The 27,425-nt window shown below is 43.3% G+C and overlaps 1 protein-coding gene across 1 annotated transcript in view; it reads right to left on the reverse strand.

Annotated features, from left to right (window-relative positions):
• Nucleotides 1–27,045, reverse strand: part of LOC310784767 (uncharacterized protein) — a 45,401-nt gene extending 18,356 nt beyond the window's left edge. Inside the window, exons 1-3 of the mRNA XM_083645814.1 lie at nt 26,996–27,045; nt 15,802–15,839; nt 5,614–5,883 (exon numbers count right to left, since the gene is read on the reverse strand). Coding sequence (XP_083501940.1) covers nt 5,614–5,883; nt 15,802–15,839; nt 26,996–27,044 — 357 coding nt within the window. The 5' untranslated portion in view covers nt 27,045. The remainder of the gene's footprint in view (nt 1–5,613; nt 5,884–15,801; nt 15,840–26,995) is intronic.
• Between the last annotated feature and the right edge of the window lie 380 nt (nt 27,046–27,425).

Here is a 27,425-nt window from a genome sequence, read left to right on the forward strand (position 1 = left end):
GAGGGCACACTATCTCATGCCTTTTGGTTCTGCCCTTCGCTAACGGGATTCTGGGCCAAAATATTTGACTGGTTCTCTAAGGCCTACAAAGTAACCCTGCAGCCAGAGGCAGAACTCGCCATATCTCCGGCTGCTCGCGGTCCTCTCTGGACTTCCCTACAGCTGTGCAGCAGTCTCTGATGCAGGGGACAACTATTGTCAAGAAACTCATCCTGAAGGAATGGAAATCCCCCTCTTCACCTTCTTTTCAAATGTGGTTGACGGACATGACCTTGGTTATACAGATGGAGAGACTTAGGTTCCTGAGGACCAACTCACTCAAAAAATTATCTGCCATCTGGGACGCATTCCTGGCCTACCTTGATGAGGTTAGGGGTGACAGGTGACTCGCCCAGCTGGTTGCTCGTGGACCCCTTGCATGAGATCCTTTGGACAATATATCTTATAAGTACATAAGCACCTTAAGCATAGGACCAGATTGTAATATTGCTTAGCAGGCTAGCTAGCAGGCTGGAGCCAATGGTCTCGGCCAACGGTGGAGACAGGATTATGGCCAGTTGACAGCATATTTTCTGAACATGGTCACCTAAATCAATGACTAAAAGCGACGTTTCGTTTTCGTAACTTTAACAGTCTTTACAGACAATACAACAAACAATACAATAATTCTCAACTCCACTTGACATCAGATGAATCACTCATGACATAACTAACAACAAAAACTGTTTGTTCTTTACTTCTAAACACTACTGTATAAACCCATACAGTCTGCACGGACAATGTGTATTTGCGTCTCTGGTGGCTGAAAACAGAAGTGTACTTGCACTTACCGCATCTGTACGTGTGGTTCCATATGCGTGTACAGAGATGTACAGGACAGAAATTAAACTTTATGTCCAGTGGTGCTGTTTAGTAATAATAATAATAATAACTTTATTTATAGAGCACCTTTCAGACCGAAATCACAAAGTGCTTTACAAAGCAAAAGAAAATACAGAGAATACAAATTAGAATAAAAATAGAGGTCACTGAACTAGTGTTCAGGACAGTAAACAATACTGCAAATATCCTACACAATACAAATGGACCACGTTGTTAAAGATACATCTTTCAATAAAACATCAACAATCAACAATCAACAATCAATTGATGCAGGGCAAGATCTGCATCAATCTTTGAAAGCCTCTCTAAACAAGTGAGTCTTTAGGAGGCGTTTAAAGGACTCCACAGAACCAGCCGATCTAAGGGGCGGAGGCAGGCTGTTCCACAGTTTAGGGGCCATGGCCTCAAACGCTCGGTCGCCACGGGTCTTGAGGCGTGTCCGAGGGACCTGAAGCAGGTTTAGATCATTGGATCTGAGGGAACGAGCAGAAGTAAGGGGGTGAAGTAGGTCCGAGATGTAAACAGGTGCCTGAGAGTGTAGTGCTTTGTAGGTGAGGGTGATGATTTTGAACTGGAATCTATAGGCAACAGGTAACCAGTGAAGTGACTTGAGTACCGGGGTGATGTGACAACTCCTGTTTGACCTAGTGAGCAAGCGCGCGGCAGCATTTTGAATGGCCTGCACGCGGCGTAGAGCGGATTTACTGAGCAGTGGGAAAAGAGCATTGCAATAATCTAATTGTGACGATATAAAGGCGTGAATCAGCATTTCCATCTCAGGAAGAGAGAGTGTGGATCGAAGTTTGCCAATATTTCGTAGGTGGAAAAAACATTTTTTAGAGAGCTGTTTTATATGGACGTCTAGTGAAAGAGAGTGGTCAAAAAAGACCCCTAGGTTACGTAGGCTAGGGCGGACGGCAGAGGAGAGAGGGCCAATCCTATTTTTTATCGTGGATGTGACACTATCCGGAGCGATAATGAGCACCTCGGTCTTATCCTTATTTAGCTGCAGGAAATTTTCAGCCAACCATGCATTGATCGCACTAATACAGTCTAGAAGTCTGGAAATCTGACCTATCTCGTTTGGTTTGAAAGAGAAGCGGAGCTGGATATCATCAGCATACAAATGATATGAGATATCAAAACTGTGGATTAGTCTCCCCAGTGGAAGCATATACGTCCCAAATAGGACAGGCCCCAGGATCGATCCCTGTGGGACCCCACAGAACAGGGGAGCGGAAGAGGAAACAAAATTATTTATCTGTACACTAAAGCTGCGACCTGATAAAAAAGACCTAAACCAATCTAAGGCAGTGCCTGAAATGCACTCCTTCCCCTGCACCCCCCCACCTCTCCTTCTCTGCTCTCTCCTCCTCTTTGTCCTCTCGGAGGGGGGGGGGGGGAGGAGGGGGCGGAGAGGTCTGTTTCCCTCCCCCGCCTCCTCCTCCCGCGTTCCCCCTGCACCCTCCCACCTCTCCTTCTCTGTTCTCTCCTCCTCTCCCCCTGCACTCCTTCCCCTGCACCCTCCCACCTCTCCTTCTCTGTTCTCTCCTCCTCTCTGTCCTCTCTGCGGGGGGGGGGGGGGGGGGGGGTGTGGGACGCTCCCCCTGCTTCTCTACCCTGGCTCTCCCTCCCCTGCACCCCCATCTCTCCTTCTCTCCTCCTCCACATTCCTATTTTCTCCCCACCTCCCCCCTCTCCTCCGTCTATATTGCTCATTCTCTCCCCACCTCCTCCCTCCCCCTGCTCTCTTCTCCCCCACACCTTCCCTCCCTTCCCCTCTCCTGCTCTCTCCTCTTGCTCCTTCCCCACCTCCTATACCCTCCCCACCCCATCACTCTCTCACATTCCCCCTGCTATTCTCCCTTCTCCTGCGCTCTCCTCTGCTCTCCCCTCATTCCTATATTTTCTATATTATCAATTGTTCAAATGTTATCTTTATTCTGTATATTCTTGTTACTGTTGTGTCAGCTAGAATTAGCTAGACATACTTTCTGTGAAGCCCTCTGAGACATGCTTGTGAATTAGGGCTATATAAATAAACTTGACTTGACTTGACACCCAGTCACGAAGCCTATCGATCAGGATAAGGTGGTCCACAGTGTCGAAAGCGGCACTGAGATCTAAGAGAACTAAAATCTGGTACTCTCCAGCATCGGTGGACATAAGCAGCTCATTTGTTACCCTCAGCAGGGCGGTCTCGGTGGAGTGCCCCGGCCGAAATCCAGATTGAAATTTGTCGTAGATGTTGTGCATAGTTGCTGGGCGACTACTTTTTCTAAAATCTTAGATAAAAAAGGGAGTTTTGAAATGGGTCTATAGTTTTTAGGCACAGAGGGGTCGAGGTTTGGTTTTTTTAAGATTGGCTGTATGGACGCGTGCTTGCCGTAGGATGGGGCGTAACCTGACGACAGTGATGAATTTACATAAGTTTGTAAAACAGGACCAATAATTGGTAGAATTTTGAAAAATAAAGATCAAGGGATGACATCTAGAGACTTGATGACGGTTTTAATTTGCTGATCAGTTTCACCAGGTCAGCCAAACTAATGGGATTAAAGGAGTTTAAAGTTGAGGGACGACTAAAAGTGCTAGTAAACGGACTGCAGGGGCTAGGAAGAATGCTAGACCTTATGTCCTTAACCTTATCAACAAAGAAGGCCAGGAACTTATTGCATTCGGCAACCGAGGAACATGGGGGGGCAGAGGGGGGGGGAGCAACCAGGTTATTAATAGTGTCAAAAATAAATTTTGGGTTATTTTTAGAGCAGGAAATCAGGTTTGCAAAATATGCAGACCAGGAGTCCTTTACCAAGGCATTAAAAGATACTAAGAGTTCTTTAAGATCGAGACGATGCACTTCTAGCAAGGTGGTTTTCCACAGCCGCTCAGCTTTGCGACACCTGCGTTTTAGACGACGGATGTCTTCTGTCATCCACGGGGTGGCGTTACAGATGGGTTTTACTCTAGCTTTAACAGGGGCCACCTGGTCTAAGATGGAGAGGCAGTAATCATTAAAAGACAGCAAGAGTATCCACGCTAGGGTCACTGGGAAGAGCAAAATTGAAAAGAACGGAGAACTGGTCTACCGAAGCCTGGGTAATTATACGGGAACGGACCAAACTTTTGGGGCAGGGGGGGTCAGAGGGGATAGAGAGGTTAAAGAGGATGCTAAGATGGTCACTGATCAAAAAGTCTTCACAGTGAATATTTGTGATGTCCAGGCCAAGTGAGAAAACCAGGTCTAATGTGTGACCGCCAGTGTGCGTGGCACCAGAAACGTGTTGCTTCAGGTTGAGGGATTCAATTATACAATTGAATTCAGATGCTACATTATTTGAGATATCATTTATGTGCAGATTGAAATCACCGAGTACCAGTAATCTATTGTATTTAATAATTGAAGTCATGAAATCAGAAAACTCGGAAAGAAATGGACCAGCCGGGCCAGGGGGACGATAAATTAAAACACAATAAAACGGATTTAAACGACCCACTTTGGTTAACTGTGATTCAAAGGTGGAGAAAGATTCAGTGTTCACTAATTGACATGAGAACTTGTTATTTCGTATAGTTGCCAGACCACCACCACGGCCAGATAGGCGTGGGGTCCCAATAAAAGAGCAACCTATAGGACATAATTCATTTAAATGGATAAATTCCAAATCACGCTGCCAAGTTTCAGTTATAAACAGGAATGACAGATTTTCCCTAGTGAACAAGTCATTTAGAATGTGGGATTTGTTTGTTATTGAACGAGCATTTAACAGACATATTTTGACTGGGGAAATCAGACTGTCATCAGGATTTGAGGTTAATACCGATTTTGATAGAGGAACAGGTGCTAGGTTGTTCAAATGAATACCTCTATTTGGTCTTTCACCGTGGCATCTAACAGAAATCACAGGTAGAATGGGGAAATCAATTAGAAGGGCTGTAGGTGTTATTACCATGGAGGGGCATACGGGGGCGCTAGCACTGGATGTAATGGGCTGAAGTGGCAACGGTGAAGAAGGAAATTCCGGAGATTCTGCTACGCGTGACGTCAATAGTCAATCACGTGGGGGGCACGTTTCAGAGTGGACAGCGTGCTGTAGATTAGCCTCTAACATGTGACTACCCAGGCGATTCGGGTGGACACCGTCGGATTTGAAGAATGAGCGGCGCTCCCAAAACAAGTTAAAATTGTCGATAAAAGAGATATTGGCAGCATTACAGGCGGATTTTAGCCAGGTGTGGAGGCTTAGAATCCTACTGAAGCGCTCCACTCCACGGGCCATAGTAGGGATGGGACCAGAAATATAGACAGATTTTCCGCAGCTGTTTAGCAACTCCAGGAGGTCATTATAATCAGCTGTGGTCTGCACAGACTGACGACGAGCGGTGTCATTTGACCCCACATGGACTATGATGCGTTTAACAGAAGTGGGAAGTGAGGGGACCAGCTCCTGGAGTTTTCCCAGGATAACGGGGACCGTGGCGCCAGGGAAACAGAGAGTGGTGGCGTTGAAGAAGCGGATATTTCTAATGATGGAGTCCCCAACTATTACCGAGGATGGAGGGAAGAGGGGACGTGGGGGTGACGCTCGAGCATTGGCAGGTGGGGGGGGGGCGTTACGTGAGTCTGTAGTAGTGTCTTTACCTCTTGACTCTGAAGTATAAACGTATTGTCATCTGTGTCATTTCCGTTTTTCTTTTCTTTCTTTCTTTTTTTATCTCCCCGTGACTTACCTTTGGTTCCTGGGCTGCTGTTGACAAATGCTGCACTAGATCATTCCTGTTGATCTTCATCAGAACCTGCTTGATCACCTCCAGAGAGATTTGGTTGTAGGTCTGCACCACCTCCTCCACTGTGTCCTGCCTGTCTGCATTCTCCAGTCTCCAGTCTGGGATGGCTGGGAAACCTTTGGGGATCTCAACCTTTGGCAGGAGCAACTTGAACCTCTTGAATTCTTCATCTCCCAATTCCTCCAGTGTTTCCAAGAGTGTCACCATTGCTTCCTGGTAAGGCAAGGCAAGGCAAGGCAAGGCAAGGCAAGGCAAGGCAAGGCAAGGCAAGGCAAGGCAAGGCAAGTTTATACACAGAGACAATTCAAAGTGCTTTACATAAAATGGATGAATGGAAGAGGGCAGAGTGTTACAAGGTAAGATATGAGATCTAAAGTTCAAGTGAAAAATTATCAACATATTTTTACTTTGTGAGTGAAATCATATGCAGTTTAAAGATTGTCACTAATACAGTGCTATAGCTGAGTGGGCGGGAGCTGCTATCTAAGTGACGGACAGCAAACAGAGCAGGCTGCCAGTGGCATGGAGGTACGTTAAATCACTCTTATCTCATTTTGTTCTATGATATAATAAGAATATGAGCTGCTGTGTGTCAAAAAATAAGGTATTTACAAGACATAAATACAGGCATTGCCCGTTGCCCCGTTTTCCTCTAATTTTGTGTCCTAAAGCTAAATCGTTAAGTTAGATAATTAGGCCTGCTAGGTGATGTTTATGACATAGCATCATATGAGGTTATGCTGTCTTGGTTAATGTCAAGTTGTCATGACAAAGACATCGACAGGTTATGGTGTCTTGGTTAATGTCAAGGTGTCATGACAAAGACATCGACAAGTTATGATGTCTTGGTTAATGTCAAATTGTCATGACAAAGACATCGACAGGTTCTGATGTCTTGGTTAATGTCAAATTGTCATGACAAATACATTGACAAGTTCTGATGTCTTGGTTAATGTCAAATTGTCATGACAAATACATTGACAAGTTCTGATGTCTTGGTTAATGTCAAATTGTCATGACAAATACATTGACAGGTTCTGATGTCTTGGTTAATGTCAAATTGTCATGACAAATACATTGACAAGTTCTGATGTCTTGGTTAATGTCAAATTATCATGACAAATACATTGACAGGTTCTGATGTCTTGGTTAATGTCAAATTGTCATGACAAAGACATCGACAGGTTATGGTGTCTTGGTTAATGTCAAGTTGTCATGACAAAGACATCGACAGGTTCTGATGTCTTGGTTAATGTCAAATTGTCATGACAAAGACATCAACAGGTTCTGATGTCTTGGTTAATGTCAAATTGTCATGACAAATACATTGACAGGTTCTGATGTCTTGGTTAATGTCAAATTGTCATGACAAAGACATCGACAGGTAACTTATGATGTCTTGGTGTCAAGTTGTCATGACAAAGACATTTACAGGTTATGATGTCTTGGATAATGTCAAGTTGTCATAACGAAGACATCTCAAACAATGTCCACTTTGCATTAACAGTGACATAATTGTCACTTAATGACAACAGTCATAAACATTCATAAAGCCTCCTTAATGTTCATGACAGGTGTTATGTCATGGTTATGACAGTGTCATGACAGCATTATGAACACCCCTTCAAAGAAAGTGTTACCAATAGGTGACTTACTTCTTTGCTTCTTGGATTATAACGTTATGCTTGCCGAGTTGAAGAGCGGCACCTGGTAATCCAGCAATTGCCTTTTTAAAGGGATAGGTCGGATTGTCCGACGGACATTCTAGGGTCACGGAGTTATCAAGTTTTACCCCTAAAGAAAGCACGCATGTGTTATGACATCTCATTTCATCAATAAACCCGCAGTCTTGCTGTTGCTCAGAGCGCGCTATTTTTCTACTGTTCCACTACTGCTCCATGCACTGCATCTGCGGTAGTCACTAACACTGTGTAGGCTACAGGTGTTTCAGACAGCGCGCTCTGTAAACAGGCTACTAAAACACACTGGGCTCTATCCTTGCATCGGCGTATAAACTGCGTTTAGTGCCAGGCGCAGCCTAGATTAGTGGGTGTGGACCAGCGCACTTGATATCTTGGTGTCGGCGCAACAGGTGGCCTTAATCATTATAACGACGCCTTTTAAGCATAAATTATCTGCTCATAGGGGAACTGCAGTAAACGAATCACATGCTTCACTTTTCAGTTCCAATTCCACGGAGCGATCCAGTCCGGCTTCAGAAAAGCAGAGGGCTCTGATCCCCCCCCCCCCCCTTTTATCCCCCCTGTCTGTCTCCATATATAGGCTATTATTCCATATTATTCTCAAGCCAATCTAACTGCAGTTTAATTACTGCAAGCATGTAAATATGCTACAAGCAAGATCAAAGTGAAAAGAATGTTCTAAACGCATCAGCTAGAAAAATATAGCCTATCATGATGTGACGGTCCCCTGTTTATTATTTATGTTTCACATTCCCACTGCACCTTCCCTTTGCTTTATGTAGTTTGTTTATATGCTTTGATTCTTATTGTCTTCTGTTTTGCTCTCAGGACTCTGGAAGGGGAAATTGGCTCATCAGCTAATTGGAGTGCACCTGGGCCCGGTGCTCACTCCAGCTTTAAAACTCTGCCCTCCTGGCTGAGGCTGTTAGATTTGATTTCATTCCTTTCTTCTCCCCACCCTGCACTCACCTCAACACTTTGGTTTATCCATGCAACACCCTTCACACACTACACTCATCCACACATGCCTTACACTACTGACTTTACTGATTCTCACATGTCATGGTTTATGTAGTTTAGTTTTGTTTGGGTTTAGTAAATAAATATTATCTTTTGAAGTTACACCGACGTTTTCCTTGTCTTTTGTTATGCCTCATGGTTCCCCTAGGCCAGGGTCATAACAATGATGAGATTAATTAGATTGGTGAAAGTTTGTCCACAATGATATCGTTTTCTTCTCCCCTGCTGCACAGGTAGGATGATGCACATAAATATAGCCTACATTATGTAAAGTCATTGCATACATGTGTTTTTATTGTAAAACTAAAATGTGAAGTAGAGCCAATTTATTGGAGCGGACATCACAGTAGGACATGACAGTAGAACCGCGTTACACTGTCACTCATCTAAATCACATTAAATCTACAAGGGATATATATAGCCAAAATATGACATATATGTTTCACATAGGGTGGTGTTTTCATTTCAATGTTTTATTTGGTCCAATATTGAAATGTTCTACAATTGCAGGTTGTGTTACCATTACACATTATTTAGATCTACCTTTATATCTATTTCGGCTCATTTGGTTGCTATTTAGTAGCGAAATGGATTAGCCCAATGCATGCTGGGAGATTTCACATGCCAGGCAGTGAACCTACAACTTCTTTTTTCTATGGGACGTGTGTTGTGTCTGTCTGAGCGAGGGAGTCAGAGAGAGAGAGTCGTATTGTGCCTGTCAGACTGATGAGCAAGAGAGAGAGAGTGACACAGAGAAGGGTGACAGAGGAGAGCCAGAGGAGCGCTCTGCGCAACTGGCGCACTGAATAGGCCTGGTTTTCAAAAGCGCAAAGCGCTAAATTAACGCCAGGTCGGAATATATCATTAGGCCGGTATTTAAGGCTGAAACGCCCATTCTGGCCCATTCAGGGAGTGCGCCATGCCCATTTCGCCTAAAGCGCATTTGGCGGCCTAAAGCCATGTTGATATCTTCCCGAGGCAGGCGCAAGGCACGTTTTTTGCGCGTAAGGCCAGTTTTGCGCCGAAAGCCTGTGGGAGAATAGGGCCCACTGTCTGACTATGAAAGCGATGGAAGATATGCCCTCAAATACATCCCCTCAAATCTGGCGTAAACTTTACGCCAGATTTGAGGGGAGGTCTTTATGAACCTGAATACACAGATAAGGAACTTGTCAGATTGACCTAGAATAAGCAGAGAGAGAGAGAGAGGCAGAGCAAGAAGACACACATCAACAGAGTTGGAGAGCTACTGCTGCTGAGTAGCCTATATAGGCTATGTATTTTATTTTTTATTTTTTAACTGAAAACATTGTTAGATTTAGGTACTATAATCTCTCGTACCATGGGTTTTGGCACAGCAGTGCTCTTCAGTACATGGGTTTTCCTCCGCTCTAGACGTGCATGTCATAACACATGCATGCATTCTTTAGGAGTAAAACTTGATAACTCCGTGGCCCTAGAATGTCTGTCGGGACTCGTTTTTCTCCACTCAGATCAAGCTAGAGGTCTGCCCATGAGACTCATGGATCGGCAAGTCAGCTCCCCATACACTCTACAACTGGTATCGAGTTCATACAACTTTATGTTAAATACTCCAAACTACCCCTATAAGTCTTTTGGTATGCCCATCAGACCATGCAAGTCAAGTGGGGCAACAGTGTATCAGCCCCTTTTGGGGTTAGTAATGGGGTCCGTCAAGGGGCAATCTTATCCCCAGTTCTTTTTAATCTGTATGTTGATAATTTGTCCAAGCAACTGAATAGTTGTAACACTGGGTACCTCATTGGTAATACCCTAGTGCAGTGGTTCTCAAATGGGGGTCCGCGGACCCCCAGGGGTCCGTGGCACTTTGCCAGGGGGTCCGCAAAAAGTTTTCAGGTATTTATTTTTTATTTATTTATTTTATTAAAAAATTAAATGCTACATGTTACTTATTCCTTCTCAAACTACTTCCTACATGGTGCTAGTCTATCAAAATATCTTGGCTGTCATTGATTGTGTTGCATAGTGGTTTTCTGTACTGTTGACAAATTGTGATATTGTAAGTCGCTTTGGACAAAACAAAAGCGTCTGCTAAATGACGTAATGTAAATGTAATGTAATAAAAAAAAAATTTTTTTTTTTTTTTTTGCAAAATCTTCATAGTTCAACGAATAGTTTATGCTTTAAATCTAAAATGGTTCATGGATTACATTCTAATAACAAACCTATCAAATTAAAAGTCAAGCACGTTACCGTGGAAACAATTAAGCTTAGCCCAAAATCACAAATCAGAATGAGGGGGTCCCCGATATATTTTCTATCTTGTAAGGGGTCCTTGGCTGAAAACCATTTGAGAACCTCTGCCCTAGTGAACCATTTAATGTATGCAGATGATGTTGTTGCTGGTCTCCAGCAGCTCCTCACAATATGTATTGAATATGGTTTGGCACATGATATCAAATACAATGCCAGTAAGAGTGTTTTCTTAATTTGCAGAAAGGAAAGAGGACAAATGTTTGAAATTTCCGGTTTTTAAATTGTCTGATATCATCAATCATCAACTTTATTTGCAGACACAGGGTCCAGATATAACAACAGACAACAATTCAGAGAACACACAAATACACAGTATATCTATAAAAGGCACTTATACCAAAACTTCCACATATGTGATTGGTATCTGACAGAACTAATACCAGTTAGTAGCATGATATTCGAGTTCTGAGAGACATTTAGACGCCCAATAAATTTGTACATCAAGGTTCTTAAAAGTGCCTGAAAAGTGCTGACACCTGCATGGCAGAACAGTTCAGTTGCACTAGTCCACCTGGGTTTTCTCAGCAAAATCCTCATACAGTCATTGTATGCAACCTGAAGTTTGTGGAGGCTAGCTTTTTTATACTTAACCCACAGGGGGGCAGTGTACAAAGGGGTACAGTAGGCCCTAAAGAGACTTATCTTTACCTCCTCAGAACAAAAGTGGAATTTCCTAACCAACATGTTAGCCTGGGCATATAACATACGGCGCTGTCTGTACATGTCGTCATCATCAGACATTTGGTCTGTCATAAAATGACCCAGATATTTAGTTTTAACACAGACAGATAAAACATTATCAGACAAATAAAAAGCAGGAAAAGTGAGATCCCTGAGATAATAACCTTACTGTCTGTGATAAGGTTAAATATCTCGGTCATTTTATTTCAGAGAAATTGTCAGATGATGATGATATATACAGACAATGCCGTAAAATGTATGCACAAGACTTTGGCGCGTAAGTTCAACATGTGTACAGATGGAGTGAGAGTGTCGCACTGCTCACCTGTGGTCAGATTACAGGAGGTCAAGCATGCACAGACTTCAAGTGGCATATAATGATGCCATGAGAATATTGCTCAGGAGACCTAGATGGAGCTCTGCAAGTGAGATGTTTGTCATGCAGGCAGGTGATTCTCAGGCACCATATAGGTGTGACTTGTAATGTGTTCTGTATACCCTGAAGAAGGCAGCTTGCTGCCGAAACGTTGGTTTTCTTTTCTCTGTGTCCTCAATAAATATTGGCACTTTGACTATAGTGTGTGCGGCTACATCTCTGTCTCTCATGAGACAAAAAAACCTCATGCAGGCAGGTGTTAACACCTTCCAGGCACTGTTGAGGAATCTGATGCATACATTTATCTGTCGACTGAATGTCTCACAGAATGTCATTATCAAGCTGTTGGTAAATCCCTGCTGTAGTGATGTCAGATATCAGTCACCTCTGTGGAGACACTGGTATATGTCGCTCTTATGAACACTGCACTATTTATTTGGATATAAAAAAAAATCCCGTACTGTCTGTAGGAATCCTTTTTAGTGTTGTATGTCTTTTTAAATGGACCTTGAGATTGGAATACAGTTTTTGATTGATTGATTGATTGATTGAAGCCCCTTTTAGATTGGCCAAAAATCCCACTAATATGCACAAACTACTGGCATTTTCTTCTGTCTAAAAGTTGCCAAGCCGTCCCATTTAGCCGATGGAGCGACCCTGCAAGTGAGGCCGGTATTAACGCCACGCCTGTGAACGGCATGCGATATAAATGTTTGCGGTGGTCCAATGCGTTACGTGTTCTTCTCCTCCTCTTGATTTAATGTATTTGCCTCCCCTTTTCCGGCATGGATCAGGCTGAAATTCGACTTTCTTAACAGTTAATTACCTTAAAATGTCTTTTCATTGACAAGATGTGCCGACAGAAAAAAAGCATTGCTCCCCCATTTACGGCTGGGGCACACCAGATAGTGCACGAGCGTCAGGCGCTGAGGCACAATGGGCCCTATCTTCACAACGGCGGTCATTTTGCATTTTGCGCTGGAATAGCGCTGCGCAAAGCTCTAATTGTTGGCGTGTCGGCCCGTTGCGCTTCACGTCATCTCAGCGCAAACCTCCATAGGCGTGTTTATGCCCATAAGGATTCACAAGGTGAGATCACTCCCCTTGTACGCCTGGCGTAGTGTTTTTTTTTGCGCTAAGACCAGCTATTTGGTGGCGTTAAAATTGAGAGCACCCGAGGCCATTTTTTCTAACACATTCCGCTGGAACGCCTATTTTGGCACGGTCAACGCCCAAACCTCTCTTTGCGCTCGGAACATACCGACGGTATCTTCGGCAGAGCGCAAAATGACACTTGCGGGAGGGAGATGATAGGCTAGAGGGCCACGGCCACGCCTAGGCCACGCCTACACCTGTGTCTGCGCTTAGATCCCAGCGCAAAACTGGACAGTGGAGGCAGACGATAGCTTAAGACGCTGGGAAGATAGCAATAAGAGGCATGTAAACGGCAGAGCAAACGATAGCGCCGTACGAAGATAGGGCCCATAGAGTGTACATATAGGCGTCAAGTCAACCAGAATGTAAGTAGGTCATCCGCTTTAGGGATTTCAAAATAAAACCCTTGTTGTAACGTTAACATTTATGTTCTTGTTTTTCAACCAGCTTTGTAAAATCAGTAGTATATCGGAAAACTATAAACAGTTTTGCAGACATTTATTTAGTGTGACAGTTATTGAGAGTTGATTTGAGTGAAGTTGTGAACCAGTGATGTCATTCAGAAGGGAGGGAGAACAGAGAGCCCGCAGCCGTGGATAAACTGACTGGGTTGAGAGTGCGATCTAAAAGTTTAAAAGGCGATGCTGTCAGGGCTTAAAATTCACTTTGCAAACTAGGGGGGAATTCCCCCTTATGTGCTTCAGATAGGGGGGATTTATACATTTTGGGGGGGATCTATAGACTTTGGGGCGAGACACTAACCCGAGTTCCCAGTAAAACTGCAAATACTCAACTAAAAATAGACTGAGGTAGAAGTTGAAGTAGGGGTTCCAATCCTTTAGCCTACTTAACTCATATTATAAAAGTACACACAGCACCATGCATTTTACAAATTCAGCAGCTCATTTCACCCTCCTTTTGCTGAAGCCTCAAGCTATGGAAATAGTATGTGTACCATTTCTGCTGAAACGTATCTTTAGGTTTGATCTTTTCGTCTTTACATTATGGGTGCTGCATGTCTCGGATTCATTAACGGCGTTCTCGTTCTCTCGATCATCAACAACGTCGAGACATCACTGTCACTCGGCATCGGGAGAATTAACGTTATTAATGTCATTGTCACTATCGCTTTCTTCATCGTCAATATTGTAAACATCATTGACACTGATACTATGATCCCAATGATCCCATACTAGGGATTGCAACAACTAGTCCTATCAATGAACTCGGTGTTACGTTAACGTTACCACTAGAAGTGCCTTGTTGTTCGACCATTTGTTTTTTCTGAGCGGGTCCCCCTTCTGACAACGTAGTTTTCCTTTTTAGCCAGCGATCAATCACGTTTGCAAGCAGCTGTCTGTATCCACGAGAAACCAGCAGAGGAGCGTTGATGTCGAGAGAGGACTGAGTGGACAGAGCTAGCGTGCTAATGTTTGTTGTCGACTGGCCAAGGAAGTGGAATTTGGCCAGTCCTTTGAATGCAGCAACGTTCCGCACAAACATAGATCGGTCCACACAAACCATTGCCTGATTACTCTTTTTCAATTTATAAATTGAAAAAAATGCGGGAATTCGGGAAAATGTGCGGGATTCCCGCAACCCCGCGCCAAATTTTAAGCCCTGCTGTATGTATTAGTGGGACTTTTGATGTAAAAAAGGTATTATGATCTATCTATGTACCTTTGTAGATCATCAAGAAACTTAAATTAATAACGTTGATTTGTTTAAAGGAATACGCCAACTTTTTGGAGATTTGCCTATTTGTCTCATCACTGTGCGTTCAGTAAAAACTGTGGTACAGCCCTCACTGCTAATAGCTTAGCACTATAATGGCAGTCTATGGTATCGCTGCCTATCCCCGTTCAGTCGCCCAAAATACACATTCCAACAGCAGAAACACTCACATGTACATGTTGTGACTTTTCAGCGGTCGAGCTGTGTATCACAGGTCGCACAAATACAGATCCACTCACAGACCACGCCCACCTTCCTTTGTGAAAAATTGGGTGACTGCTACCCTTTCTTTTCTCTCTCCTGTCTCTCTTTAGTTTCAAGTACCTGGGAGTACCTGGGAGTCAACATCCACCAGGACCTGACATGGGCCAGCCACACCGCCACTGTTGTCAAAAAGGCCCAACAGCGACTACACGGACTCAGACGCCTGAAGAAATTTGGGCTAAGGCCAAAAATCCTCAGGGACTTCTACAGAGGCACCATTGAAAGCCTGCTGACTGGCTGCTTCACCACCTGGTACGGGAATTGTACCACCATGGACCGCAGGGCGCTAAGAAGAGTGAGGCGCGCGGCCCAGCACGTAACAGGATGTGAGCTACCAGAACTGCAGGAACTGTACAATCAGCGGTGCCTCAGGAGGTCCCTGAAGATCATCAAGGACACATACCACCCCCACAACAGCCTGTTCTCCCTGTTACCCTCAGGGAGGAGATACAGGGTCCCAAAAGCACGAACAAATCGCCTGAGGGACAGTTTCTTCCCGCAGGCCACGAGACTCCTTAACACACAAATAAACAATCATGTAGCTGCTACCATTACATATGATAATTATGCCTATGTTATTTGCACCTGTGCAAACAGAATGTTTAATCATGTTTTAAGGTGTCTACGCTACAAAAGAAAAGGAAAAGTTTACTGTTATTGCTTGTTGTTCTCTTGTTTTACTGCATCTACAGTATATGCCCTGTTTTTGCACTATGTTGTAACGGAGCCTACACCACAAGAATTTCACACGTGATACTTGTACTACGGAGTAACAATAAAAATCTGGAATCTGGAATCTGGAATGCATTTTCATTCTTGGAAGCATAAGCCATGCATGTATATAATGGTGGAAGCGAACAAGGACAGTAAAAATAGATACAAAGAAAAGAAAAAAGTCACCTTCAACTTTCTGGTATTTGACCTTCTCCTCCTCAGACCTGTGGACAGACAGTACAAAGGCTGTTTGTGTGTGTCACATAGAGGGAATATCTATGCTTCAGCTCAGATTCTTTCTTTTATTTTACACACTTGACAGGGTGATACAGTACATCATAAGTGTAGACAAATAAAGTGTGCAAAATGGGGACCCCGAGGAAGCTTACAGAGCTTTTGGTGGAGACCCACAAGAAACATACATTGCAAGTATCCTGTGCAGGTATCCTGTACAAACAAACGATGCAGGAGAAATACACAAACAAAACAGAGACAAACAAAAGGGGACTGGCCTAATACCCCTAACAGCGGATAGGTACGAGATGAGACATAACAGACAAGACAATATCCCAATCAACTGAATTAAACATAAGTGGCTAGTATTTGCTTCTTAAGTATTTTTTTAAATGAGGAGATGGAGGGTGAACTTTTTGTATTTTCGTCGAGCTCGTTCCAGATCTGCGGGCCCCTACACGCAACACTAAGATTAGTACAATTCAGTTTCCTGGTTTTACCATGGATAAGATGTTTCCTCCTGGTGTCATGTACTTGCAGAGGCACACAGATTGGAACGAGCTCACGTAGGTGGGGGTTTAGATTGTATGTAACCTGGTACATCAGACAAGCGTTCTGCAAATAATTGTATTCAGTAAGGCGTAGGAGATTATAATGATAAAATAAAGGAGCAGTTGGTGAATTGAAATCAGCCCACGATAGTGCTCTGATTATTTTTTTCTGAAGTGTCTGAAGCTGTCCCAAATGTGTGGGGTAAGTGTTGCACCATACGACATTGAGACGCACTCCAGCTCTTCAACAAGGTGGATGCTTTTTCTCTCTCTCCCTTATCTCTCCCTTCCACTGCCTGCACTCGTCCTGACCGGCTACTTTTTGCACTGTCTCTTCAAAACTACTGAAGGAATTATGGAATTGATAAGCTGGCCTCTCAACGCAATTGACAAGATTTTCTCCACGAGAAGCGTAGGTTCGGGGGAACCTATCTGTCCCGACGGTACCTTTGCTGCGGGCTATGTGATGGATTCATGGATGAAGTGGCGGGTTCTCTGCCTGGCCGTTCTCTCCGTCGAGGACATCGAAGATGTTTATCTATTTGGATTTATGATAGACACTTGCTTCTTGGACTGAGCATTGCTCAGTTTTATCTTTCTATCGAAAGATAAAAATGATGGGAGCTATTCCTGAGAGCCCAAAACTACCCGTCATGTTGAATATGTTAAACGAGGTGGGCCGTGTTGTGAATACTCAGACTGCTTCGACTTCTGATCGGAATCACAAGATGGATGGTGTGATTTCCGATCTGAATCGCAAAATGGATCAGATTTTGGAGATAATTAACGCTCGGCGCGGAAGTGGTTAGTTGTGAGACCAAGCCTGGAGCGATAATCAATTGGAATGCTGTTTTCGCTTCGCTAACCAAAACATCCTATCATTCGGCGCCCCCCCCCCCGTTTGTTGTGACGGAGTTCTCACTTCCTCATCTCGTCGCTTCCCAAGAATGCTCTGTTTCTATAATATATTCAGAACTAACAGTTCCCATTGGCCGCTGAGGGAGAGCCCCCCCCCAGGCTCCCAGCGGCCAATCAGATTAGCGTCTGTGGACCAGCACGCTAGGTTGCGAGTTATCGTTAACTTAACGGTTACTACGCTAAAGAGGACATCTCAAAATGCCTAGACTTACCGAATGCACCTCTGTAGTTGCTGGATCACGTACAGTTTGCGTCGCTCCAGCTAGAAGTGTTAATTTTGTGGCTATAGACAAAATGGTGCAGGTAGCTTGTGTGAGAGAGACCCGCGCAGTATGCGTGAGGAAGCTCGTGACGTCCCAATTCCCCTCTGGGCAGATGAAGCGTTTGGGGGTGTGGCTTGGAGGAGACTGCAGGGGGAAGCTGGATAGGGACAAATCCAACTGTGGCAGTTCTGAGCTTGTGACCACTCATTACAGGGAGGGCTGACAGCAGTATATATGCATTTACAAGTAAAAACAGCTTTGGCACGGAATGGGACCTTTAAAAATGATTGATTGATTGATTGATGATGATTGATTGCAATAATTCAAGTGAGGCTCAAAGAGTGTTTTATATAAAGTCAGAAGGGCAGAAAGAGGAAGAAAATGTCGTAATTTAAAGAATAGACCAACATATTTGCTCAGTTTTTTTACATAAAGCATCTATGTGGCTCTTGAAATTTAAAAGCTCGTCTATGATGACCCCCAGGAATTTAGTGCAACTGACTTTTTCGATGGCCCGACCATTTATTTGGGGCCGGACAAGTTCAGCTTTGTTATCATTTTTCTTTGAACGGAATAAAATATAGTTTGTTTTGCTAATGTTAAGAGAAAGTTTGTTACAGATGAACCAGGTGGCAACATTTGATAGCTCTTCATTTAGGATTTGATCTAGCTCAGTTGGGTTTTTGTGGAAAATGAATAGATTGGTATCATCTGCAAATATTATTTTATGGAAAACTTCAGTAGAGTTGACAAAATCGTTAATATATAAAAAGAAGAAGAGGACCCAAAATGGAACCCTGGGGGACCCCATAGTTGATGATTTTGAGGGAAGATGAGACATTGTTTATGGAGAGATATTGTTGTCTGCAGTTCATGTAGCTTTTAAACAAGCTAAGTGCTAGCCCTCTGATGCCATAAGGATGAAGTTTATAAATTAAAATATCAAAATCAATAGTATCAAAAGCTTTAGACAGATCTAGAAAGACACCCACTCCACAATCACCTCTGTCACGGGCATCATTAACTTTTTCAATCAAATCAAGGACGGCCATGCAAGTGGTACTCTTCTTCCTGAAGCCATACTGAGCAGGCACGATGATGTTTATTATTTCCAGATATGACACTAGTCTGTTGTAAATAATTATTTCCAAGATCTTAGAGAGTGTGGGCAGCATGGATATGGGTCGGTAATTGCCTAGGTTGTTTTTGTCACCGGTTTTGAAAATTGGAATGATTTTTGCTATTTTGGGTACAGTTCCGGAGTTAATTGAGAGGTTGATACAATATGATAGGGGTTCGGCAATGACATTGGCTATAGCTTTTAGAATACGGCTGGAGATTTCATCAGCACCAGATGAGTTTGAACTTTTCATATGCATGATGATTTTGAGAACTTCGTGCCTGTCAGTTGGCTCCAGGAAGAACGAGTTAATGAAGTTGCCAGATAAAAATTGCTTAAAAGATGCACCTATTGGTTTGTTTATGTTTTTGGCTAGGTTCTCTCCAATGGAAACAAAATAATCATTGAAGCTATCTGATAGACCGGCTGACGAACTATGCCAGAGTAAACACATGTGAAAGAAGTAATCTGGAGCACATGTTCAAAGTTAGGCAATTTAATAGGTGCAAACAAGCAGACTGTTTTGACACGCAAGGTGTCAGAGTCAGAGTCAAACAGATATGTGGTATAGATGACTGGTTTAAATACTCCCACCAAAAAATAAAGCAAGTCCCTCATTGGTGGGGCATGGTTAGTACATCATCAACACACATCCAATGAAACTCAAAGGACAAGATAGCGCAGAGTGCAAAACATAACTTAAAGTGTAACTAATTCCAAAACACATTTTTTTCAGCTTTTAACCAATATATATGGCTTTTGGGGTGGTGTGTGAAGAATTCTGGTCAAAATCTCCACATTTGAAACCAAACTGTAATTGTACAAAAATGCATCAAAGTGCCCTCTATGGGTTGAAACCTTCTTTTTTTTGGGGCGCTCTAAAATGACCGGTTCCTGGTTGTGTGTCACGTCACGGTTATGTGTCACGTCACGGCCAACTCCCGCCTTTCCCACTAATGTGAAAAATGTTTTTTTCATGTGATCATTACTGTAGTTCACGCCAGGAGAGTTGCAAGAGCTCCATTCACTCCAATGGACCAATTTTTAGTGTGAGCCCTTTAACAACACAAGGCATTATGGCTAATTGCTACTGTGGCTAATGCTAGCGGCTAACGTTAGTTATGTTACATGGCAGTAAAACGCCACTGAATAACCAAATTGATATAACTTTTAACCATTTCCAGTAACACTGTTTCCATACGGACCACCAGCGTTAGTTTGTTGTTTATATTATGGCTATATTTATAACGTTCTCTATCTCTGATACACTGAAAATACTGCCTGTCATACAAAAAAAAGACAGAGGGCTGGGAGGCGGGCCATAGCGTCTCTGTCGATTATTTGATTTGACAGTTCTGGGCACTGGCGTTGGCATTGGCCAATCCTGGCGTGTTCTGCCCCCAAATCGATGTGTTCTGGCACTAAGCGAATGGGTTCCAGGACAACCAGGCTCTCTGAGGCAGGCGCCACCTACGTTAACGTGGAGCAGTGCGGTAAATACAATATTCCTCAAATGCAAGTTTAACGAACCAGTTACATGTCCTCTGCATTCTACATCAAATGAAGACATTACCGCTTGTTTTATTTTGTATGTTACATACTTATTGGCCAAGTTATTAGTTTGTTTATGGGCTAGACATTTTGCCAGGGTACAAGGGACTATAGGCGGCCATCTTGCCTGCAACATTTTCAAATCAAGGAGAATACCGTTTTGCCAGAAATCTGGGGGGGTAAGTGCCCCTTTAAGCAAAACATATGATAGAAAATAAAGTGAGTACAAGTCAATTAATACAGCAATTAATTTGGGAACACAGAACAATCACAGGAAGCAGGATTTAAGACCAGGGCTCATGGTTGGCCTGATCATAGTGACGTGCAATAGGAGTCAAAATTTTTACTCCGAATGGCCATCTTGTGTTCGGCTATCCTGGCCTTGAGGATGCGTTTTGTTTGCCCCACATATGTGACGCCTACCGGCGGGAGGTTCCGCAATTCGGCCGTGGCAGTTCTGTACAGCAGAGCGTCAAAAGTAATTTCTTGAAAAAATGTGGTTTTGCTTTTTTTCAATAGTACAAAATATATTATTTGAACTATCCATTCCATATAAAATGAGGACGTTTTGGGATCATTAAATGCGTTAATCTTGTAAAATAAAAGTCGAGTTGTTTTGTCTAAGCAGACGGAGGAAACCAGGCTCTGTCTTGGATTTGCATAACGTCGGTGTCGGGCCAGGACCTCGAATGTCACTTTTTTCACTTTCTTACTTTTTGTCATGAATCAATGCCATTGGTCACCCTTCACGTCTCTGTGTGGTTTTTAACAAATGCAACCAATGGAAAAGCATTAAAACGAGCTTGTGAGTAAATCTCGTAACGCCATTCGCCCTCAATCTGTCAGTCAAACCTCGAAATCCCCCCCCTACCTCCGTGTGTACCCCCCCACGCAGGACACTAAACCCGGAAAAGACACACGGCAGACGCGCTGTGTATTTCTCATATCGTTTTGACTCATCCTGGCTTCCTCTGACGTTAATATATCAATCAAATGTTTTCCAGTTATTCCTAGGCTGCAAACTTGTTTTAACATGCAAATCGGAGTGCTTTCTGACGAGAATAAAGTAACGTTAACGTTACGTTATGTCAGACTATTTCTCACCCCATGCGAAAGCCCCAAATCGGCCATGAGAGGCGAGGGGCAATGCTGTTGCTCCTGCGCGCGCGCCCGCGGCCTGGAGCTTGGGGGCTCGTGCATGAGGATGCGGCTGCCTCCCGCTTGACTGGCCATGAGAAAGCGCTTCCAAGTCGGACTGATAATATAAACAACATCATTTGAGCTTATCCAGGTCAGATATTTATAAAGTAATGACACATTCAGCGGGAAACTAACTATAATTAAGACATGTGCCAACTTTGACGACATTTGGTTCAGTAGTTTAAGAGCAAACAGGTTTTTTTTACTTCCTGAAAAGTTTCTGTTTTGGAAATTCGAGGTCCTGGAACGACAGCAGCGATAAGTAGTATCGATTGGGTGTTGGCCGGCCTTTGTTTGTATCCGCCAAACAGGGCGCGCGATAGGACGCGCATCCGCATAAATATGCAGTAGCCACCTGAGCTGGTCACAACACAGACATCAACAGAACAGCTGAGATGGACAAGATGGATAAGCAGCAGGCAAGAATGAGGAAGAATGACACGGCGGTTGCTGCCCTCCTGAACAAATTCACCATTCCAGGCGGAATGAACAGCGAACAATTGATGAATTCCTATGTCCTGGATTACATGACAGGCGACACACAGGATGGCGCTGGTGAAAGCGACGATGACGACGATGAAGAATATTTTCCTGAAGACGTGGTCGCAGACCCAGACCCAGACGGAGACCCAGACAACGAGGCGGACATCACCGACAGCGCAGTCATTGAAAGCATGGAGGAGATTTTAACATCAGTGGACCCCATAACCGTGGACACTGATTATGATCAAGAAATCCAGAAAATACGAAACTTTGATTGCAAATGCCAGGCCAGACGAAAAGAGAACTCTATTCATCAGCCAATCTCCTGCAGTAAGAAACTTTGTGACAACGTCATTTACAACACGAGGCTGGATTACTCTGCTATGTCGCCAGAATGTAGATATATTGCTATTATGGCTGTGTATCACGCTTTGACAAATGATTCTGACATGACTCAAGCCACAAAGCAAGTGAATAAGAAGCGACAATTCAACCGAACGCAATACATGGTTAAGGCGACTGTCGTTTGCCGTGAGACGTTCTGCTTTGTGTTTGGGTGAGTTTCATATCTATCTTAACAACTCGTGTGTGTGTGTGTGTGTGTGTGTGTGTGTGTGTGTGACTCTGCCCATGTTTACAGTTCAAAGTACAAAGTTATTGTGTTGCAAGATAAGCGTACAGAGCTGCCATCTTGGGTCATTGTTGGTCATTGTCAAAATGGCGGCAACGTATGTGTGCAAACGTGCAGAGCCGCCATGTTGGGTCGTCTTTGTTTGTTTTGCGCGCCAAAATGGCGTTTGCGCTATTGTTTCACAGCACTGAAATCTCGACTCTTGCATTAAATACTTTGTAAGCTGATAGTCGCTAGTGTTATTCTAACCTTGCAAGCAAACAGATTTAGTTTATTGAAAGAGTTTATTGAAACAGATTGAAAGTTTTGAAACAGTCTTTGTTATATATCCTGACATTTATAGCCTAAGCTAGTTTGCAATGTTTGTCCCTTGATGTTATAACAAAATGTACAAAATAGTGGACTATGGAATACAGCTGTATTATAAAACATAAAACATAAAAAATATACATCTGATTGATTATTAATGTTTTATTTTGTTTATTCCAGCATCAGCACAAAGCTTCTGAAAGCCCTTATCAAATCCTACAAAGAGAATGGATTGGTCCCACGGCAGAGGAAGACATAACCACGCACAAACAAGAATTACCTCGGCTATGATGACATCAAAAGAGTGGTTACATTCATAGCAAACTATGCAGAGGACCACGCTATTCCTCTGCCTGGGCGCCATGCCGGGTATAGATACTTTAGTGCTAAGCTTCTGCCAACTTCTGCCTCTAAAGCTTCAGTCTGGCGCCTGTACAAAGATGCTATGGAACAGCTTGGTAAGTTTGTATTAGTATTCAAACTTTCTCACTCACTCTCTCTCTCACACACACACACACACACACACACACACACACACACACACACACACACACACACACACACACGTGATGATGGTGTGTTTGGAAACAGTCTGATCTAAGAACTACACACATCTCTAATGTGTTGTGACTTTACAAATAATTAGGCCTAAACAATTAATATTAAATGTATTTACTAGGGGTGTCACGATACACTCAGTTCACGATACGATACGTATCACGATACTGGGTTCACGATAACGATACGATACGATACGATTTTAACAATATTTTTTTAAACTTGAATAATGACAATATATGACTGGAAAAGTAGTATTTTATTTGAAATGCACAAATACAAAACATGCTGTTGTGGGAAATTGTTATTACAATAACAACTAGAAAAAACATGAGATTGGAGATAAGGCTTATCTTGAAATAGAATGAGTTACACCGTCACTTAGATTTACTTTGAACTAAAAGGTTTCTCAGCAGTATAAATTCTCATTATGCATCTTCAGTTTTTCTTCAAACTCAAACAACAAGACTTTTCTTAATCTATTTTTTATGCATCTTCAGTTTTTCCTGTCAAGTAAACAGTTTTGCCAGAAACTCAATTGAATGGTTTCTCTCCTGTATAACTTCTCATGTGTCTCTTCAGAGACTTGTTCAACTGAACTACTTTCCACACATTGAACTTCAACAAACAAAGACGTTTCTTAGTCTATTTTTTGAAGAAAAAAAAAAAAAAAAATTTTTTTTTTTTTTTTTTTTTTGCGATATGAGATTTCATCTCAACGATACATATCGTGACGTTTTACTATCGCGAAATTTCGTGGGACGATATATTGTGACACCCCTAGTATTTACACATTGTGCACAAATTGCATTCATTGTGACAAATTTACAATAGTTAATATCCAGCCAGAATCATTGCAAATGGATGTTCAAAGTAACAGTTGGCAATAGCATTCAGTTAATCCATGACAGCCAGATTCCGTTTTAAACTTTAAAACAGAAAAACGGAAAAACGTTTTTAGAAAAAAAAAAAAAAAAAAAAAAAAAATGGGGGGGCCAGTTTGTTGAATGGGGGGGCCCGGCCCGGTCAGGCCCGCCCCTAACGCCGGGCCTGGACAGAGGGACCGGCGTCGGGCGTTTCCGCTCATCAATGTTCAGATGGGGCTTGACTCCTAGTGCGACCTGTGAGGGCGGTGCAGAGGAACAGACAGCAGACCATGTCATTCTGGAATGCCCGATGTATCGGGCTCCCAACGGGATGCATGGCCTGCTGTCTGTGGATGACGATACGGTGACATGGCTGCTAGAGGTGTGCCCAGAAATATAGCCCAGGTGAACCCCCCCCCAGGCCGGGGTGGTAAAAGGATAGCCCCTCGGCCCTGTACCTGGGGGAGTGGAGAGAAATCACCTAACCCAAACGACAGAGAGAGAGAGAGACAGAGGGAGGGGGACAAAACCCTAGACTCGCCTGTTGCCATCATTCATGCTGTGCCACATGCCGTTCAGTCGGAGATGGTGGATGGGGGTAAACTTGATGCTGATTTTAAACCTTTTGTTATGCAGGGTTTTGTCTCTCTGGCTGACAGTGGGGTGGGCGGGGTGCCGATTACCATTTTGCGCGATACCGGTGCAAAGCGCTCGGTGGTTCGTCGTGGTGTTTTGCCGTTTTCAAATCATTCATACTGTGGATCAGACATGTGGGTGAGAGGAATTAAGATGAAGGTGGTGCGTGTGCCCCTACATGGTGTTCATCTTTCTTCTCCACTTGTGTCAGGCCCGGTTCAACTTGGTGTTTGTCCTCAGTTACCAATACCTGGCATTGATTTAATTCTTGGTAATGACAGGAGGAAAGGTGTTTCCTCGCCTTGAAGTGGCGGAGAGTACTGTGTTGTGCGTGGGTGACTCTGCCTCTGTTGGGTGCTCGTCCCCAGTCCACCCAGCGCGTGCTGGTGCGCGTGCCCGCAAAAAGAGGAGGCGTAAGAGGTCTCATGTTTTAAGGAAATAAAGGTTATTTTTATATAGGCCTGTGATCTTTAAAAAAAAATATATATATATATATATATTTTGTTTGTTAGGTGAACAGGCTGACATTTGCATAGCCTGTTGGCCAAGGCCGGATTAACCATAGGGCAACCGGGGCAGGTGCCCCGGGGCCCTCGGGGTGAAGGGGCCCTCCAAAAAAAAAAAAAAAAAAAAAAAAAAAAAATTTTTTTTTGGAGGGCTCATGTTGGGCTCCACAGAACTATGACACAAATCTAAGACCAATCAGGACAAAATAAAATGTGTTTCCAAGAAGAGTAAGTCTGATGATTTAGTCTCATTGGATGCCTGTGGGCAAGTGGTAACCAGGGGCGCGGGAAGTGGGGGTGCTTGTGGTGCTGCGGCACCCTCTGCTGTTTTGTATTGGAAATGTAATGTCAATTATTTTTTCATCATTGTAAAGCCACAGCACAGTGAAGAGGATATTAATGTGAAGATTAGCCTCTTCCTTTTGCTCTCAGAGTGCATCAGATTCATGCATTTTACTTTAAAATGCACAAAATTTCTTTGTCCGGGGGGGGCACAGCCCCCCCTAGAAACCCCCCAGTCAGACTAATATCTTTATCCTGCTGGTGCTACCTCTTTGCAAAGCCTAGAATCGCCTATGAGTGAGTGAGAAACGGAATCTCAGAAACAGAATAATAACATAACAGTATAATACTGATGTTAATTTAAAATGAGATATTCCTCTAAATATGGCGAAAAAACATCCAAACATCCGGACGATGGGTAGGGGGGCCCCTGGGAGCTTCAGTGCCCCGGGGCCCCTGGGGGTGTTAATCTGGCTCTGCTGTTGGCATTCTCTTTTTTCTGCCCTCAGGGAAGTGACTGGTCTCATGTGAGCTTTTAGGTGAGTATCAAACATTTCTTGTGGGGGAAATGTTTGATATTAAGGGGGGGTGTTATGACCCAGGGGATCATTAGGTGTATTTGTATCCTGATGTGCTGTGTTCTCCCTCCCTGCCTGGCGTGGAGCTCTCCAGTGTACTCTTGGATTCTTACTGCAGGTCAACTTTCTCTCAGATGGACAAGATATTTCTACAGGTACAAGTTTTATTTACAGATGTGCAAGTTCAAAGTTCAAGTTCAAAGTTTACAAACACACAAACACAACATCTCACAAGCACAGCATCTTAATGGCCCTCATTTGATCCCATAATGTTAAACCTTCCTAAAACAATCTATATGCAAACAGTGCAATCTCTCTTTCTCTCTCTCTCTCTCTCTCTCTCTCTCTCTCTTTCATCTGTGGATAAAACTCCAGAGCCTGGTTTTATAGGGTGAATCGAAAGGTTGTGGGGGAAGGGGGGCGTATACACCCACACAGTCTTAGAGCAGAGGAGAGCAGAGAAAGCTGCTTAGTTTTCCATGATTTTTCAAGCATCATTTTATATACTGTACTTATGGTGACTTCAAATCTACTTCAAATTTTGCTGGGTGGTTAACAACACTGTTCACTTTGGCACGACTTTCTGTCGTGGGACACACTCAAAACATAATTTATGCTTGGGTTCCAGGCACTTTATGTACTGGAAGATGATAGAGATTGACAGGGTGGGAAGGACTTTCCCTCTTTCTCTTACCTTTGAAGATCAGCAGTACCACAAGAACCACAGACACAGACGCAGACATGCATCCACCTTGGCGGGAGAGAGGGAGAGTGGGCGGAGAGAGGGAGGGAGAAAGACAGCAAGTCAGAGAGAGAAAGAGTTAGAGGGGCATACAATGTTATAACAAAGAAAAATCATTCTATTATTTGTGAAACTCGCAGCTACTATAACATTTGCAGATTAAATAAATGCTGACATTGATGTGTAAACATGTTTGTTAACCAATTAGAGATATTGACCATTGTAACTGATAGTTCCTCTGCAGATATACCTGTATGACCGTGTCAGCATACATCTGACAACTTACAGGAGGTGGACAAACTTCAGGTAGGCCATTAAGATACAAACTAAATAACAGAGGAACAGGCACAACATACTTATCAACCATTAAACAGTTTTATGA

Source organism: Poromitra crassiceps, assembly GCF_964638095.1.
Source record: "Poromitra crassiceps genome assembly, chromosome: 11".
Taxonomy (NCBI): Eukaryota; Metazoa; Chordata; class Actinopteri; order Beryciformes; family Melamphaidae; genus Poromitra; species Poromitra crassiceps.